Source organism: Pteronotus mesoamericanus, unplaced genomic scaffold (genome assembly GCF_021234165.1).
Source record: "Pteronotus mesoamericanus isolate MK-2021 breed Mesoamerican mustached bat unplaced genomic scaffold, CSHL_Meso_final contig_84, whole genome shotgun sequence".
In the NCBI taxonomy this organism is placed as follows: domain Eukaryota; kingdom Metazoa; phylum Chordata; class Mammalia; order Chiroptera; family Mormoopidae; genus Pteronotus; species Pteronotus mesoamericanus.
This window is the reverse complement of record NW_026555267.1, coordinates 1,269,153-1,287,899: the sequence shown is the minus strand read 5'-3', so window position 1 is coordinate 1,287,899 and position 18,747 is coordinate 1,269,153. Positions and strand designations below refer to the sequence as shown.

General features: G+C 48.4%; 1 protein-coding gene and 1 pseudogene across 5 annotated transcripts in view; one reads left to right on the top strand and one right to left on the bottom strand.

Moving 5' to 3' along the window:
- SPOP (speckle type BTB/POZ protein) overlaps positions 1 to 6,726 on the top strand; it is a 70,108-nt gene extending 63,382 nt beyond the window's left edge. For all 5 annotated transcript variants that reach the window (XM_054585374.1, XM_054585373.1, XM_054585376.1 and 2 more), the window contains 3 exons: positions 210 to 332; positions 3,753 to 3,895; positions 5,147 to 6,726. In XM_054585374.1, coding sequence (XP_054441349.1) covers positions 210 to 332; positions 3,753 to 3,895; positions 5,147 to 5,291 — 411 coding nt within the window. In that variant the 3' untranslated portion in view covers positions 5,292 to 6,726. The remainder of the gene's footprint in view (positions 1 to 209; positions 333 to 3,752; positions 3,896 to 5,146) is intronic.
- Positions 6,727 to 10,331: 3,605 nt separating this feature from the next.
- Positions 10,332 to 10,664, bottom strand: LOC129080221 (NADH dehydrogenase [ubiquinone] 1 alpha subcomplex subunit 3-like; annotated as a pseudogene).
- Between the last annotated feature and the right edge of the window lie 8,083 nt (positions 10,665 to 18,747).

The window sequence follows — 18,747 nt, the reverse complement described above, 5'->3', positions numbered from 1 at the left end:
GCGGGAGGCAAACCAGTACAGCAGGCAGGCCGGTCGATGTTCCTCTTCCACAGTCACGGTTCTCTCCCTCTCTCCTGCTCCCTTACTCTCTTCTTCTCTCTCTAAAATCAATACACATATCCTTGGGTGAGGATTTTAAAAAGAAGAAAATTGTTTAGGCATTTTATTCTGTTGGGGACGTTTTCTCACTTCCAGTTTTTCTGACACAGAATCGGGTTGAAATTAATGATGTGGAGCCTGAAGTTTTTAAGGAGATGATGTGCTTCATCTACACGGGGAAGGCTCCGAACCTGGACAAAATGGCTGATGACTTGCTGGCAGCTGCTGACAAGGTGAGATAGGAACAGAAAAATAATCACAAGACCAGGAGTTTCTGTGACCCCTTGAGTTTCAGGACGGGGCTGCTGTGCTGCATTGTGGGTGCGATGAGCGCATGCGTTATTTTGGCTGGACAGTCCTGGTTTATGCTTGTGTTACAGCACAATCATTGATTGCGCTCTTTTCATTTTCAAAAGTGTCCTGCTTTGAATAGTAAATTATACAGTCACCCTACCTTTGGAAAAGAAGAAGTTTGCCGTTAACCTCTCTTCCCCATCTCGAATTTAACCATAGTGATGTTAAAGGCTCAGATAATACTAACATTTGGATTTATAATTGATGACTTGGCCTTATAATTTATAACATGTTCTTGAGTTCATTAACTTTTATTTAAACTTTTTCAGTAAGAGAATAATCTTTTATCCGGTGTCCTGGTTAGCATTTTTAACTTTCCCCCAAGTAGTTATTGAATTATTCAAAATTATAAGATGATCAAAGCTCTTTGGGAAATAAGAGATACTCCTACAGTAAACGTATACTTTGATTGTAGGATACATTTTGATTTGAGAAAAGGTGTGAAAATAAAAACATGGATCTTAGCAAGGAAATAATGGTGATTACCTGAAACAACGTGCTAGTGATTCCCAAAATAAGCTTGGGGGAAAATGGTTAATGAGATACTGAGTTGAACCAAGTCACATGGGGGCTGTTGTGTGTTGCTGTTTTATTGCAGGATTTCTCAGAACCTTTAGTAGGTTGTGTGCACACTTGAGTTGGTGTGAAAGGGAATATGATAGCGTTTCTCCAATTTATTTAACCCCGGAATTCTTTTCCTCAAGGATCACTCCTGGGATTCATGTTCTGTAAAACACACTTTGGAAAACTTTCATTGTGTAAATACATCAAAGAGGACTCAGTAACCTGCCCTCCAAGGCCCGGTGGTCTGAGGAAACACGGCAGGCGTGTGTGTGTGAGATTATTGTTGATCCCATGGAAGCCTTTCTTGTGTTGGGAAGGGGAGTTGAGGCGAGTTTGTCAAAGGGCTTAAACCTGGGCAGTAGGAGACCCTGTGAGAAAGATGGTTCTCTGCCGGAAGGGCCGCCGCCTCCTGCCGGAGGCTGCAGCACCTGTTTGAGGGCAAAGCTGGCTCTGATGGAAGGACATAGAGCCTGTCAGGATTCGCTCATGAGAATAGTCTCCTTTCACCTTCCTTTGCACCCCTGAGGACAGAAGAAAGTACCTGTGTTTGCGGTGGATGTTTTATCTTTATTGATCCACCTTTTGGAGTGCTTGTAGAGGATAAGGCAAGTAAACCCAATCAATGCTACAGATGAAAAGGACTGAATAATGACTGTGTCCTGTTTATCACCTTTCAAGACTTTACTAGTACAAGCAATGTGAACATCCCACGCCCTTCCAGTCTAGCTCAGTTCTGACCAGAGAAAACTTGCTTCCAGTGGAGATAGTAAGAAAACATACAGTGTGAGCTCTGGGCCTTTGGCTAAGATCGAGTGTAGCAATACTGAGGCTCAGGGTTGCTTCCCCTCAGAGCCAGGGTTAGACAGTCGGTGTCCCTGGACTTTCATTTCTGCCTCTCAGCCAGACAACCTACTGGGAACCTTCTAGGAACCTACTGTAAGCGCACAGAGCAAGGGGATCAGCCTGAACTGACATTCTAAGGATGTACAGTGTGTACAATGTGTTAATTTACGGTTTTCAAAGATAAAGCAGTTCAGTGATAGCAGAGCATTATATAAATTTATGAATGAGGAGTAACTGAAGGGTGTTTTTGCAAAATGTCCCCTTAGATACTCTTTGCTCCAAGCTTATTTGAAAACATTTTTACCTTTATACCTGCTTGTGAGCTTCAGGAAAACAGAATAAGAAATCTTTCATGGAAGGCTCTAAACATCTAGAATTTACCCTACAGGCTGAAACGGCTTCTTCTGAGCTTTTCCAGTCTCCTGGGAACATGTGTAATTAGACCAAAAACAAAACAAAACACATTGGCCAGGCCTGGGAGACACAATTTCAATCTCTCGGGTAAGCACTGCCATTAGGCAGGTTTTTCAGAAGTATAATTAAGAAAAAAACTTCGTCTCCCAAGGGACAAGAGTGGCTACTTTTGTCTAATTGTGCAGTAGGGATCAGAGCTATTCACAGTAAAAACCCTTTTAAAAGAATGAATTGGGAAAGGATAAGAAGAATATTCTGTGCAGCACAGTGTAGAAGCTGAACATTTACTCAACCTTTTCCAGCCTTTAAAACAAAAACCCAATTTCTTGCTTGTCTAGTGTCATTCCTGTTTTCCATGGAAACCGTTTTCCAGTTACTCAAATGTAAAAAATTAAAGCTCCACCAAAACCAATAAAACTCCCTCTTTGCTACAGGAGGTCACAGCGCCGGCAGATATGCCTCCTCACCCAGGAGTTACAAAATAAAGTGGTCCTGATTTGGTTGCCGTGACTCAGCCTGGAGGAGTGCTGTGTCATTGTGTTCGGAGGCTCCTGAGATGGGATCTGTATGGAGACTGGATACCCTCAACCAAACCCTTTTCCTGTGACCTGATTAATGACATTTTATTTTGTGCTTTTTTTTTTAATCCCTTCCTCCTCCTATCCCTGAAGTTCTTTAGTAAGTTCATAATCTCATATTTGAGAGCAAGGAGTACAGTTGCATCAAAACAAATCAAGTAAATCAGATGTGCCCAGTATTAACCTCGACTTTCATTTCCAAAGCATTTCTACCCTTTACTTGGAAGAGAGGACGTTTTGGGACTGAAAGTGGATCCATGGTCTTTGGTGCTTTGTTCTTCTACCCTGAGAATCTTAACCTCAACCCCAGTAAAGCAGGACTCTATTTATCCGTCTCTGTTTAAAACGAGGCCTTAGTTGATCCTCATTCAGGAACAACTGGTGGCAGAGATGCTGGTGAATGTCACCGCGGGGCTCCTTTCCACAGCCTGACTGTCCAGTCGGGGTGCCCTGCCGGGCTAGTGGCAGTGCTTAAGTAGAAAGGATTGTGCTTCACTCCAGTCTGGCTCTAAATAAAAAGGTTGCAGAAATTTAAAATGTAATGTCCCTGGTGACATGAGAGAGAGTGACGCCTCCTTGTAAGGGTGGGTGGTGATGGAGTAAGAAACACTTTAAACATGGTTGGGACAGAGTACACTTGAGGATGTGGGTCTACTTCGTAATTGCCTTTTTTCTCATAGGTAGACTGTAGAACTGGAATGGTAGGTATGCAAGCTTTTCCAGCCATCTTCATTTCAGCCTTTGGAGTACGGTTATGTTATAGAATTGCAGCAGTACCCTCCCACAGCCTGCAGTTTTATCCAGGTGTCCGTTACATGACGGCACTGCGGCAGAAAACAACTTCCAACGCGCGCAGCCCAGAGCGGTCCCGGCTCTGACAGCGGTGCCCGTGTTTTACAGTATGCCCTGGAGCGTTTAAAGGTCATGTGTGAGGATGCCCTCTGCAGCAACCTCTCCGTGGAGAACGCCGCAGAAATTCTCATCTTGGCTGACCTCCACAGCGCAGATCAATTGAAAACTCAGGCAGTGGATTTCATCAACTAGTGAGTTGGCATCTTCAAAGTTCTTCTTGCGGGGTAGTTGGGAGAGCTAGAGAAATGAGAAAGACTTTGAATTAGTGAATAAAATAGTCAAGAAGCTTCATTAACCTTTTAGTAGTAAGTAGAGAGTTTTCATCTCTCCCTTCATCTTGACAGTGTGGAAGACGGGTTTGCCTTCATGGGTCTAATTTGATTGCTGAGTGAAGTGTTTTACTTCCTTGTAGTGATCAGAATTGATGAAAACGATAACTTGCTGGCCAGAAAAAGCTGTATGCCCCTAATGACAGCATCTTTCCTTCACATTCACTGACTTAATAAAAGGCATGTAGATCTCTGGGAGAGCAGAAGTGTGTTTTTATGAGTTGGTAAAATACATTTAATGGTTCGTTGTGGAATGGGGAAAGGAGAAGGGATCATCAGTAGATGAGGTTGTTAAATACAGTTTTGAGAAAGAAATGTTCATTCTAGTGGATCTGTTCCTTCAACCTTAAATGACAAATGACCTGGCCATATTACATTGTGAAATAGTTCTCTGGGGCATGTTCTGCTCCCTTGCCCTCTGTGAAGAAAAAGTTGGAGAAAGCCTAAGGAAAAGGAGCAGGCCTTAAAAAGCCCTCGCGGTAGGAGTTCTGGAGTGAGACGGCTCTAAGAGGTTGCCAGGTGGATAGTGAACACTATTCAACGCAAAAAATGCCCCTAAATGGGAAGCAATGTCTGCCAAGTCTGTTTGTGAGGTTATTTTAAAGGAGTTATCGATTGAGGCACAAGAGGAAGACCACCAAATGCTGGTCCTAGTGAGTGCTCATTCTGTGCTGGGCAGGCACTTGATGCTTTGTAGATTTAACCACTCAGTGAAGGGTGGTGAGTACCCCCTCCTTTTTATAGTCAGATAGGCCCCGGGCTCTGATCTGCTCTGTGGTTAGTGAGGGCACTAGTAAATGGCAGAGCCGGGAGGAAGCTCCGAGCTGTCCCTTCATTAGCCACCTAAAGAGCATGGACAGAGTAGAGAAGAGCCTGAGGAGCACTTCACCTTGTAGTTGATAACACTTCGGGACAAAGTCCTGGGTTTTGGAGTTCAGCAGCCACAGTCTGATCAGCTTTCTGCACACCATCTAAACAGGCAAATTCTTATGCATATTAAAGGTTTTCTTTTTGAGTGTTTCTTGCCAACTCTGGGAAGGTAGGCTATCTGGGAGGCTGCGGAATTACTCTTCACTCACTCTTCAGTAACCCATCTCTCCACATTTCTCCTAGTCACGCTTCGGATGTCTTGGAGACCTCCGGGTGGAAGTCCATGGTGGTGTCACATCCCCACTTGGTGGCTGAGGCGTACCGCTCTCTGGCTTCAGCACAGTGCCCCTTTCTGGGACCCCCACGCAAGCGCCTGAAGCAATCCTAAGATCCTGCCAGTTGTAAGACTCCGTTTATTTTCCAGAAGCAGCAGCCACTGTTGCTGCCACTGACCACCAGGTAGACAGCGCAATCTGTGGAGCTTTTACTCTGCTGTGGGGGGAAAGACTGCACTGTGGCCCCAGACTTTTAAAGCAGCACTAAATAAACTTGGGGGAAACGGGGGGAGGGAAGGGCCAGGGACTCGGGGCTGTTCAACCTATGAAAACCCTGTTGCTGTGTCACTGTGTCCCCTTCGGCCTGGCCGAACTTGATCCTGTGGGGGTTCGGTTTACGCGCTGGCCCTGAGGACATCCTAGCGGTGTGGTACCTGGAGAAACCTGTCTGCATCTGACTGAGCAGAACAAATCGTCAGGTGCCTGGAGCAAAAAGGAAAAAGGAAGAAGGACATTTAGTTTTAAGACAAGGGGAAAGAAAAGGAAAGAAGAAAGGATTTTTGCAGAATTTCTCAAAAATCAGTTTGTGGATTTCAGTACTATTTATATTGAGAGAAATTTCAGTCCATCCAACTGTGCTAAAACTTGGATATTTGTGAAAAACTCCTCACCACCATACAAGTATCAGAAGAGCTCTCTTGTTGTTAGCACTTACTGTTTGCAAGAACAGAATATATCCTTTTATCCCTTTATGAAAAATGACAAGTGAAGGCAAAAGGGGAAGGAGGTTATTTGATCTGGAAGATGAGTGTTCTGATGTGGTGGTGGCTTTTGCAGAAAATCTTTATTAGTGTTGAAAACTGGAAAAAAAAAAATTCGCCCAGAATTCATACCGTCTTGACAAGAACTATGGTTCTCTGTTTTTAGATATTGTGGAAAATGTTTTTTGGCATTTTTCTCTGATTTTATTTCTCCTCCCTTCCCCGCCCCCTTTTCTAAAAAAACAAAACACAAAACAAAAAGAAGAGAAAAGAAAAGGAAATTTTATTATTAATGCTGTGTGAAAAAAACCCCAGCCCCGATTGCTCAGCTGTTCGTACCTGCGCCTGCATAGGAGCCAGTCCTGTTCCTCCCAGTTCACCCCTCTTCCTACAGGGGAGAAGTTCCAAATGTTAATTTTTTTTCTTTTTGAAAATATAAATAATGACTATTTTGTACTGTGTGGTATCTCTGGTCTTTTGTTTCACTCATTTGGTTTGTCTTTTGGGTCTGAGTTCCTTAAGGGATTTTGAAGGCCTAGTTCGATCCTTCAGCTTGCAGAGATTTTGTTTGAAGTATCTGAGTAGTGGGGATTTATTACATCTCCCTAATCTCACGCTTCCCTGGTGAGCTACTACCAGCATCTGCCAGTCTCTTGTCCTCCCTGAGTGTCTCACAGGGCACATTCTACTGGGGATCAGGCTCCTGCCAAGGCAGGTGATGAAAGCGGGCTCTCCGCACCCTACCTGTTTGAAGACCTACTCTCAATGTCCTTTCTAGTGAAATATAAAAAGATCAAGGGGACATGAATGTGGCGGTTAAATAAAGGGACGTTATTATCTCTGACTGGTTCTGTCACTGACTTGATGTGTTTTCAGAAAAGGTAATGTCTGAATTCCCAGTGAGCTCACGAGAATGCCCGGGGCCCCTTCGGCCTTTCCCGCAGCAGTGTGCGACAGGACAGGGGGACGCACTGGGAAATGCATTGGCCACCTGGCCAAGGTGTGTCTTATTTGAAACCCGAGGTGGCAACTCGACATGGTTCATCTTCCATTTCCCTTCAGTGACCTTGGCCTTTGCAAATATTTCCGCTTTCATGTATCTGGCCACCCCTGCAATGGAGTTAAATAAGATCTATTATCAATATAATCAAAGACAGGATTTGCTTATTGGAAACCAACCACGCCGTTGCGCTTTTCAGTTTCCTCCCAAGTGTCACCTATGTGAGGAAGTACCCAGTTCTCTGTGTTCTGGCTGCTGCCCCTGCGCCGCCTCGGCCCTCACTGCCCAGCCCAGCCCAGCACACAGCTCTGGGGATCAGGGCACGCACAGCCTCCGCTGCCCACACGGTCTCTCAGGTAACCGCTCGCTCAGCAGCTCTCAGCAAACCTTGCCTGCACAGCATCTCATCTGAACTTCCCAACAACTTGAGTTTGGTGGGGCAAGTGATAAGTATCTTCCCATTTTATAGATAAGAGAAGTAGAAACCCAGAGAACAAGGGACTTGCCTAAGATCACAGAAGTGCTGAGTGACAGTTCTTCTAATGTAGAACCCTGAAGAGATTGTCAGTAACTGAAGCAGGTTTCTTTGGTGAAATATTTAGGTATGAAGTATGAGGCAAGGCTTCCTTTCTGTGGGAATAGCGGGAGCAAAGCTCTGGAAAGATGCCTTTGCTTGCTTGCTCTTCGGAGGTTCCCGGAGGACAAACCAGACTTCAGATTTGCTTTCCTCTTCATTCATAGAAAGCTGTGGGGCCGGGGGCGGGGGGTTCAGAGCACTTGTCCTCCGGAGGGCAGCAACCCTGGTGACAAGCTTCTGGCAGGGTGAAGGTCTCTGCTGGGATTTTCCAGTATTTTGGACTTTCTGGTGTGGGACTTACTGTGGGTACAAAGCTATTAGTGTTTCAGGTACAGGTGAAGCTACTCCATGCTTCTCCTGTCGTTATTACATTATTTCTGGACGTGTTTGTTTTGATTTAAATGATACAGTTGAAGCCATCTGGTTGTGACAACATCAGAGCCCCAGCATACTGTTCATAACCCTCCCACTGCCGCCACCCCCTCCCTTAGCTCCCCCACATCTGAAATTTAATTCACGTTAACTCCGCAATCTGGGGCATGTGCTGTCACTGCAGAGATGTCCGTGCCAGTGGAACAGTTGGAGATTTGAGTCCCACAAGGAGATGGCTTATTTATCAAAACAATATTTCAGGCAAGACATTGCACTGAACCTTTGGTGTCGCTGTTTCAGGTCCAAATAGCGTATCTGGTGTCGCGGCCCCGCTCTCCTCCTCCGTTGTCAGCCCCCCGCATCTGGACATGGAGACAGTGAGCCATCCACGGAGAATTGCTCCCATTCCCTATGTGGAGGTTAAATCTCTCTCTCTTGTTACTGGGCCTCTCAAACACCTTTATGGGTTTTAACTTTTTAGGTGAGAGCTGCCTTTTCCTTATCTCTGGTAAGTCAGCTGGCCTTTTAGGTCTTTAAAGAGATTCCTTTTTTTAAAAAATTCCAGCCAGAGACATTAAGATCTTTTCTTAGGCCAAAAAGATCTCTGGCTTGACCACCACTCTGCACATTTATTTATAAATCTGGTTTAAACCTATTATGGATTCTCCATATTGTGCGAGCCCTGTGCAGATGAAAGGAAGCAGCTTGTATGTTTATAAGCAGAACAACAAACAGAGGGGGAGTTGAGTTGCACTTTGAAACTGACTGTTGCTTTGTTCTGGCTCTTCGACTCCTGTAAAAGAACAACTAAATTCTCCCAACATGACTCTATTGGATCCTTTGGTTTATCTTTGTCAAAAACAAATTCTTGGCTGGAGCCCAATCTTATTTTCCACAACTAATTATCTTTTTAATCAGCCTGGGCCCAGTGTGTTTCTTTATCTCCCGACTTTTCACTGAACTCTGCCCTGAATCATTTAGATTCATTTCTGATGGTTAGCTGACTCATCTAACATTCAGGTGAGTATTGCTGGACTGCTCTTTCCGTACGTGTGTGCACAAGGTGGATATGTTATTCCCCTTTTAATTTTAGAGGTGACTGTGCCACGTTGGGGCCTTTGACCCAATAGGTGCACACCTCATGGAGACAGTGAGCAAGAAAGCAAATGTAGGACGATCAGTGTTTGGGATAATGAGCTGGGAGAACCAGAAGCTTTGACCTCCAGATGAGAGTGGAAACTTGAATATTGTTGACTGAGGATGGATCTTTGTGCCACTAAGCCATTAGCAAAGATGATCACTCCCTATCTGGGAACCCTGGAAGGCTGGCGTGGGAGCCGGCACGTGGAGTGCTCTTCAGTTCAGATTCCTGCAACTCTTGCGAAAAAAGTTCAGAGTTGCGGGAATTCAGTACAAGCAATGGGCATGGTTAATGCGTTGAAGGGGATCAACTCTAGGAGGAGAATGTTGTGGAGATAAAATAGGTGTACCTCGAGTAGGGGCACGTAGCGCCGGCCCGCAGTTCACAGATCTCACAGGAGCTTTGAATGCTTGCTGGCTTGTCTTGTGCAGCTCCCAGGCATCCCAGGTGGAGAGCTAAGGAAGGTGATAATGTAACCTCCTCAAGGTCAATCACCCTGGCTCTGAGCCAAGAAGCAACAAAAGGCAAAGGAATAGTTTTGGGACGTAGGTCCAAGAACAAAGAGCAAAAATCCAAGAGTTTGTCTGACAGTAAGGAGGACAGACCTGCTCCTGTTGCCCACTTGAAGCGGGGAAAGCTTCAGTCCTCAAGATCCTTAAAGGGGAGATCTGGACACACTGAAGGGGAAAAAAAGGGCCCCCCTAGATAGTTCATCTTCCTTTCATGTTGGAGAAAACAGACATCCAGAAAACTGAGGTGAGGTACTCTAGGTCACAGAAATGAAAACTCGGGCCACTGATTAGCAAACAATGGCCGAGCACCGAGAAGGTGCCACACATTGTGTGAGGCTAGGGCTGAGGCGGAGGGTAGGATTTCTGCCCCACTAACTCAGTCTGCTGGCAGAGGCAAGGGCGTGGCCTTGAGCACAGAGAAGACAGTGAAGTTAGCCAAAAGGAGGTCAGTGGTTGCCTTAGAGCAGCTTCTGTCAAATGATGGAGGCAGAAGCCAAGACCGACGAGAAGGTAAGCAAACAGATTGAGTGTAAGCTACTCCTTCCAGAACTTTGGCAGGGAGAGAGGAAGGGAACCTCTCCCACCCACCTTAAGAACTTATGTCTCAACTTAGTCAACACATCTATTTTTGTCTAGAAGTCATCGTGTACAGGTTGTTCCATAAAGTTACAGATACTTTCATAACTGGTATTTGTAATAAAAGTCATGTTTATAGAATAATTATAGCTTTAAATTGAGAAAAAACAAGTACCTTCAACCCTAACACAATTTTGAGAATGGTTTCTTTCTTTCTTTTTTTTTTTTTCAGTTTTCACATTTTTATTGTGGGCCATAGGGGAGGGGGATGTCCTCCCAGTCAGTGGAGGTATTCACAGCTTCTTCAGCCACTCCAGGCGTGGGCCCTGGGGGCCCTGGGGGTGGCTGGGCACGTCGGGCATGTTCCCATCATCTCGGACGGGCACTGGGTAGTTGTAGGGAGTGACCTGGTTGATCATGGCAGCGTACTTGGTGTAGGGGCTGAAGAAGGACACGGTTATAGTGAGGCCGGCGATGGTGAAGGACGCGACCAGCACAGGTCCTTGGCCCAAGCGTTCTTGATAAAGGAGGCGAATCTCCCGGCCATCTTGGTCTCGGCAGCGGCAGCTGAGAATGGTTTCTTAAAGACAGGCACATGTGTCTGTACTACTTCAACCATCTTCCTAGTCAGTTTGCTTCACGCTCACTGTAAACCCTTCCAGTGTTTCCGTGAGCCGGTGGCCTGGTTCAGCGGTGCGCTGCTAAACGCCTAACGTTCAACTTCCCCAAAATACAAGCTCTCATTGGCAGCATTTGTCTGTTTCCATGGATTAATGCTTCCCCCGTGGCCCGTTTCAAACTTCCAGGGAGATGTTACTCATGCAGGGGTGTCCAGCCTTTTGGCATCTCTGGGCCACACTGGAAGGAGGAGAGATGTCTCGGGCCACACAAATACACAAACTAACAAAAGCTGATGAGCAAAACAAAGGTTTTAAGTAAGTCGATGGTTTTGTGCTGGGCGGCGTGTGGGCTGCAGGTTGGACACCCCTGCCTGGGTGTGGAGTCGGGAAGGGATGCACAGCTTGCCGTTCTCGAGAGTTCGCGCTGTACCGATAAACATGTATATAACCTCAAGAGCACGCATGGTAGTAGAGTGTAAAGTAATTGGGAAGAGATGAGTTTTGAGTATTATCTGCTGTTAATTGTAAATACAACTTATTTTGTAATTGACCACTCAACAGAGAGCTCTCAAAATTCCTGACACTACAACAATTGGCTGTAGAGAACCAGTGTGAACAAGTTCCATCGCACCACTTGCTGGTGTGGTCTCAAGTTTTTCCTCCAACATCTGTTCGCCACCTTGTTTCCTGTTACCCCACATCACTTTAAAATGCACTCACCTAATGTAATGGTAAAGTGCTGCCTTTCTAGAATCTATAGACAAATTGACATGCATACATCAACCAAGGGTCATAGTACACATTTTAATCTCTGGCTAAATATTTTTATACCTCTTACCAGTACTGGAAGTGTGTGTTTTACCAAAACACTAATGAGAACTAGGCATATGCCCTGACACATTGTCCAGTATAACCCCCAGGCATTCCAGGGTGCTGTGGTCTCCATGGTGGGCCCTTCCCGCCCCCCGTCCCTCTGCACAAGTTAAAGAGGAAAACGAAAGGGCATACAACGGGGGAGAATCCCTAGGGTCTTCTACACCCACCGAAGTTTTAATAACTCTGCCTTGGTTCAGCCTTTTAAGAAGGAATTCTTAGAATCCTTTCTGTTTCCTTTACTAGCAAGTTATTTATACATTCACTAGGTGGTGTGTCAGGGACTACGCTAGTTTCTAGGGATAACCAATGAGCAAAACTGCGTCTAATGGGGAGAGAGTGGCCTTAGTAATCCCCCCAACACATAGTGTCCCACCAGGGTGAGTGCTCTGAATGAAATGGATAGGGCTTGTGACAGCCTGGGAGTGGGGGATTCATCTCATCTGGGAGATCCAGACAGGCTTCCCCCAAAAAAGCAGGTTTTGAAAGTAAGAGCTGAAGGATGAGGAGCTGTCGACTCGGTAACGTGAGAGAGGCATGCTCCTCACAGAAATCGCACGCGTCAGCACTGAGACAGGAGGGAGCGTGGTGCACTCCAGGAGCCCGGAGAGGGCTGGCGGCTGGGCCAGGGGAGGCCTGAGAGCAAGACAGGTCACGGTTAGACCTTACAGGTCTTATGCTAAGCACGGTCGGAAAACCTTTGAGTTTTAAGAGGGGTGACAAGAGTTTCATTTTTCTAAATTTTTAAGAAGATTTTATTTATTTTTAGAGGGGAAGGAAGAGAGAAACAGGAGAGAAAATCATGTGGTTGCCTCTTGGGCCCCTGTACCGGGGACCTGACCTGCAACCCAGGCATGTGCCCCAAATGGGAATTGAATTTGGTGAGCCTTTGGTTCGCAGGCCGGCCCTCAATCCCCTGAGCCAAACCAGCGAGGGCACAAGAGTTTCATTTTAATGAGTTCTTTAGCTAGAATATAGGAAAGTTAATGTTGGAAGTAGGAATGGAGGAAGGCAGGAGATAATTCAACTTGAATGAGGGAGGTGGCAGACCTGGAAAAGTGTAGATTTGAGGGATGTAGGGGACAAATTTGACGGGACTTGGTGATGGGTTGGATAGAGTAAGGAGGAAGAGGTGACTAGGACGGATTCACCGAAGTAGTGATTGGTGGGAGTATAAACAGGCTAGATGAAGATTTGATTGTTAATTTCATTTTACTTGGTGATTCTGAGATGCCTTGAGAGATCCACGTGGGGGTGATACGTGGGCTGTTGAACTTACGAGCCTAGATCTCAGAGGAGAGGGTGAGCCTGGAAAGAAGGTTCTGGGGAGATAACTGGTTTGTAGGTATAATTGAAGTCCTGGGATCTGTTAGATTTCCAAGAAATGCAGAGTGAGGAGAGAAGGGAGCCCAGGACAAAACCTTAAGAAACTCTTATAGTTAAAGGCTGGTCAAAGAAGGTAGGCCACAAAGGAGGAGAAGAACTGGCCGAGATATGAAGAAAATATATAAATGAAGAGAACTGATACAGAATTGTTGAAAGTATCAAATACTGTAGAATAAGAAAAAGAATTTTAAAATGCTCGTTGGAGCTAGCATCATGAAAGTCAATGGTGACTTCAGCCCGAGCCGCTTCAGGGAAGAGACCCCAGTTGGGGGGAGGTGAGGAGTGGGCAGGAGGCGAGGAAGAAGACAAGCGTACAGGCAAGTCTTTGAGGTGTGGCTGTGAAGGGAGGGACAAAATTGAGGCAGTTACCGGAGGAGGGAAATGAGTAAGGGGAAGTGTTTTGCCTTTTCCTATAGAACGAAAGCAACATGAGCATGTTTAAAGCTGGTAGGAAGCATCCAGTAGAAAGGAAGCAGCGAGCACTCCAAGGTCCAGCAGAGAGCAGGTAATCTGTGCCCTGACATTCTGGGAGGGCTGGGAGGAGGAGGTGCGGTGGCCTTAGGAACAGGGGGGGCACCCTCTCTGGGTTTGAGGAGAGTCCTGCAGACACTAGAGGATTTGTCTGACCTTTGGGAAGTTGAGCACGTTTTTCTCTGGGGGATGTGTGTGTTTTTCGGTGGTAAGTAGGAAGTAAGGTCAATGGCTGAGAATCCCTGGAAAGGGTGGGTGAGGAGTGGCCTGACTGTTGCTGCGGAAGAGTGGGGAAGAGTGCAGGCTGCACTCAGGGCCCAGCCCCGGTGGGTGTCTGCAGAGCGCAGCATCTACAGCCCAGCGGCCTCCCGCCACACTCGTGATGCCGGCCGAAGTCCTTGCCTGGTAAGCCTCAGTTTTCTCATCTGCAACCTGGGCCTATCTCGTAGAGTTCTCCTGGGACATTAATGAGGAAAGTACATGTCAAGTCCTTAACACAGTGACTGCCATTCAACAAGGGCTCTGGAAAGGTGAACTCATGCTAAGGTTATGTTACCACTACTTCATTCTCATAGGTTCTAACCTAAGCCATATGCAGTCTTTTGAGTCCATTTCCTTTTAGGATTTCTTGGAAGAGAATCTAGATCTATAATAAGACACGGGAATGGGCACCTTCAGGAGAGTGGGAATCTCCTGAAACAGGATTACCTGTGGAGAAAGCATCCCAGGCGCTCTGAGGCTCTCGCCTGCTGTAAGGTGCTGGGGCTGGGGAGTCCACGGTGGTCTCAGGAAAGAGCCTGCCTGCGCCAAATCTCTCAGCCACCTGGTGTAACTCTTCCATTCATTTATGATCATCACTGTCGTCATTGTTAAAATCTCCAAAAGCTAGGAGCGCTTGACACCCGGCATTCCGGAGAGGGAGGCACGAGGCAGGGCAGGAGCCCTTCACCTTGTGTTAATAGGTGTGAAAATCGGGCTTGCGGAGAAGACGCAAGTAACTTTCGGACCCAGGAGCTCTGGTCCTTGGACCGTTGCTATCTCTGAGGGGCCGGGGAAAGATGGGTGAGTGTACCTGCTAAATGAGGCCCATCTTTTCTACACTTTTCTTCTTTAGCTTGTTTTTTTCCTTCCTTTTCTGCCCTTGATCTTCCTTCCTCCTGGAGCATAGAAGCTTCCATTTTATTTCTCTCCTGTTTTCCTAGACATTTCTCTACCCCGTCTCTAGACCCGTTCACTAGAGTGACATCTTGAGCCTGATCCTGCTGCATTAAAAAAAAAAAAAAGAAAGGGGAAAAAAAAAAATCTCTGCCTACAAGCCCTCCAGTGCTGATCTCCGCTGAGATGTGGCAGATGGCAGAGCCTGACCGAACAGCAACAGGCCCCTCCCCTCCCAGGCCCGCGAGCTGCCAAGACTGGTAAACGGGGTGTTCATACACCTTTCCACCCTCTTGTATCCCTCACTTACCCCCAATTTCCCCAAACCAGCATCATTCTCGTCTATTGCAGATGCCGCCCTGCGAGGTTTAGCTGCCCCTTGACCTGTGTGTCTCTTCCCTTTTTCCTGTCCTTGTGAAAGACACCCACGGTAGAAATTGAATTCAGAGTTCACCCATGAGTCAAGATTGACTGGCCAGGCCCTGTGTGTACCCCACACACTTGGCCCTCCTCACAGTGCGGAAGAAATGGGTCACGCAAGGCTCAGTCCCCAGGGACTCACTCTCAGGTACAGTCCAAGCTGGGCACTCTTCACACGCCAGTACCCAGGGGCGCCAGCAAGGGCCCCCAGACCATCCAGGCTGATGAGAAACTGACCTATCAGTGGAGGTGACCTGCAGGCGGGGCAGGGAGAGAAATCAGGGTGTTGGAGGGGTGCGAGGGGGGCCAGGGCCGGGGCAGCGGGGCTCTCCGCGGCAGGCTGCCTCAGCCTGGGAAGTGCGTGTGGCTGGCCGCCCTGGGCATTGAACCCTGTGCTTCTAAATAAAGACCCTTTGGCCACCTGCACTCTCTGAGCCTTGTTATGTTTATGGGCAGCGGTCCGGGGAACTGTACACAGGAACCCCCTCTGGGCCACTGGGGCTTCCCGAGTCCAGAATGTAGGATTCCAGGCCCCAGCAGCAGCAGGAATGTAACCAAGTGCCCAGTTTCTTGGCCAGGATCAAGGAGAACAAAAGTATGTTCCTTTGTATACATGTCATCTTTTGTAGACCTCACAGAACTCCAGCCTCCCCTATGGGGTTTTTCCTGCACGTCCCTCCTGCAGAAGGAGCGAGTGCCCGTGGCCATTCGCCGCCCACCCGGGCCCAAGCGAGGCCACGATCCCCTGCAGTGCGGGGCTGGCGCTCTGAGCCGCTTGCTCCAGCACTGCTTGCTCTGTGCCAAACCCCGTTCCAGCTGCTTTACACGGTCCAACTCACAACAGCCCTCGGGCTGGTAAAGATCATCCTCATTTTACAGGTGGGGAAACTGAGACACAAAGACGTACAGTCGCTTGCCCAGCACCTACAATTAGGCAGCCTGGCTCCGGAATCCGTGTTCTCAATGGCCACGCTACACAGCCTACCCTGGAAAGAAAATCAGCCCTCCCCCTTCGTAGCAGGCTCTGGTATTCTGCGAGCCCTGGGAAGGTGGGAAAGTTGGGCGTGGAGCTAGATGGCAATAGTCCTGCACTGACATGATGCCACTGTTCACAGAGCCAGTTTGCCCCTCACAGTTACCAGTGAGCAAGTTGGGGGCGCACTGCCACCTAAGACCCCGGGAGGCGAGGTGACTAGATCAAAATCACATGACAGCTAAGACTCAAGCCCAACTCCCTTTAAAGATTTTATTTCTTCATTTTTAGAGAGAAGGGAAGGGGGAGAGAAAGAGAAACATCGATGTGCAAGAGATACATCGATTGGTTGCATCTCACACGCCCCCAACTGGGGACCTGGCCTGCAACCAAGGCATGTGCCCTGACTGGGAATTGAACCAGCCGGCCGCTCAGTCTACTAAGCCACACCAGCCAGGGCTCCAACTTCCCTTTAAACACATCATAGTTGGGCAGTCTTGCTTTGAGCCCAAGGTGGGGGAGTCTAGGCTCCCTGGGACTGAGCAGGCCACTTATCGCCAGGTGGGACTATCCACAAGCCATGCAAGGGGGCTGGGGCGAGGAAGCCTGCTATGAGGCGAAGAGCAGCAGTGGGTTGGGAGCCGGAGGCCTTGGCTTTTCCTATGACTCTCAGTGCCCGCTCTGTGCCCCAGGAGCTAATCCAGGTCTCTTCTAGCCGGAGGACCTGGACATGTTGGAGAAGAGACAGCGGCTTGTCACCCTGTCGTTACCTCCTCTCTCAAGTTGACAGAGTGAAGGCTGTGCTCACACCTTGGCACAACGTCCAATGAGGCCTCCTGGGGACCACTTCCTTGCACCCACGGAGAGCGTGGTATGCAGGATACCTGGGTCCAGGGAGCTCACTAGATACACCTGAGAGCAGGACCTCCCGCCTCTGGGCAGCCTCCGGGCCAACAGGACTGGGGCACATGGCCCCTGCTCTCACGGTCTCCAGTCTGCAGGGGAGACAACTCCTGGGTCCAGTTTCTTGTTAGTCAAAGGCAGGGGCATCTGCATTTCCTGCTGTCCCCAAATTGGAAGGTTCAAAGCACTCCAGACTCAACCTGTGTCAGAGTTGGGAGCAGGCTCCTCAGAGGACCACAGAGGAAGCAAGATGAGTGTGGAGCTGGAGCCGAGTGCTGGAAGAGGGGATGGGGTGGGAGGGGGGAGCAGAGGGCCGCGAGACTGGGGGGCGTGTTCAGCCGTGCAAACTACAGAGCCTCCCAGCTTCGGCTTCCTAAGGAGAACTTCTGGGTCGAGAGTGGTGTGGCTTAGGGACTCCTACGCTTTCCCCCCGAGTTTCTTTCCTTTTGGGATTTCTCCCTTCAACCAGCCACTGGCCTCACCCTGGCCCTGGCAGAACATTTCCTTTCAGACAATGGCTCAGATGTGAACCGAAACCTCTTCACCTGGATCTCCTGGCACCGTGGAGACCAGCTGGAACTTAGAGAGGCTTTATTAACCAATATTTGTTGAATGAGTAAGTACTAAGAGAACAGAAGGGTGTTAACGTATGATATCCACAAAGCTTAAAAATAGACCAGCTCAGAGAGTCTGGGTTTCTGAATCTGTCCCTGCCGAGACTCTGGGCTGGGCTGGCCCGGGCTCCCTCCTTCTGCCTTCAGAGAGAGGAGCCAGTTGAGGCACAGCGCCGAGGAGAGGGGTATCCTTACTAGTCCCCAAGAAACTACCTGGCCCTTCTAAAGCTCCCTTTCGTCCACTCCCCAGGGGGATGACCCCTGAGGAAAGTCACAGTTTGAAGGGCACAGGTTTCTTTTGGTGAGTGCAGAGGTGCCCCTGCTTCTTACACCAGGTTAATTCAGGAGGCATGGGGTCCACGCCTGCTCCCACCCGGTGTCCCAGGCATGGCCAGGGGCTCAGGAGAGCTCAGAGCTGAGTCTGAAGTCTGTGCTGTTCTCAGGGCAAGCACGAAACCAACGCTGGCAGCTTCAGGCTCGAGAGCCTGGCGCTCCGCTCCCCGAGGCCCGGTCTGCCCTACGCCCCGACTTGGCTGCCGACCTGGCCTGAAGCGCGGGCCACACTGGCTGGTCCGTGCAGCATGCGCCTTTGTCTCCACGTGGGAGACAGGCCGAAGAGCCGGCCGCGAGCTCCCTGAGTATTGGGAGGCCAGCCAGTGCTCTGCTCCGTCAACCGTTCTCCTCCCATCCTGGGCCCCCTTCTGCACTGGACTTCCAATGCTGTGTTGTCGCAGGTAATTAAAGGTTTTTAATTAAATTAGGATCCCATCTGGCTGGGATCCGTCAGGCCCCTAACGAGGATTCTGTGTCACCAATATTAGAATGTGAATGGGGACTGAGGCGTGTGCGGGACTAGGGGCCTTCAAGACAGGACTAGGGAATCCTTCTGAGCCCTTCAGCGGCTCCCTGCAGTGCAGCTGCAAGGCGCCCCACCTCCCCAGATGGAAGCTGTGCACTTGGATGCCGGGGACAGGGCCGAGGACCAGAGCTTTCCCGTGTCATTCTTGTCTGTGAGTCTATAAAACCTTGGACGTGCCGCAAGATACCTGAGCACGATCTCATTTCTACTACTGAGGAGACTGAGGTCCACAGAAGTAAAGTGTTCACCATACACATCCACTGGATCAGCTGGGACAAGATTTAACTGCTAGAAATGGAGGCCCAATAAGAGAGAAGCTTGATAGAAATAAGATAGAAATTTGATTCTTCTCTCGC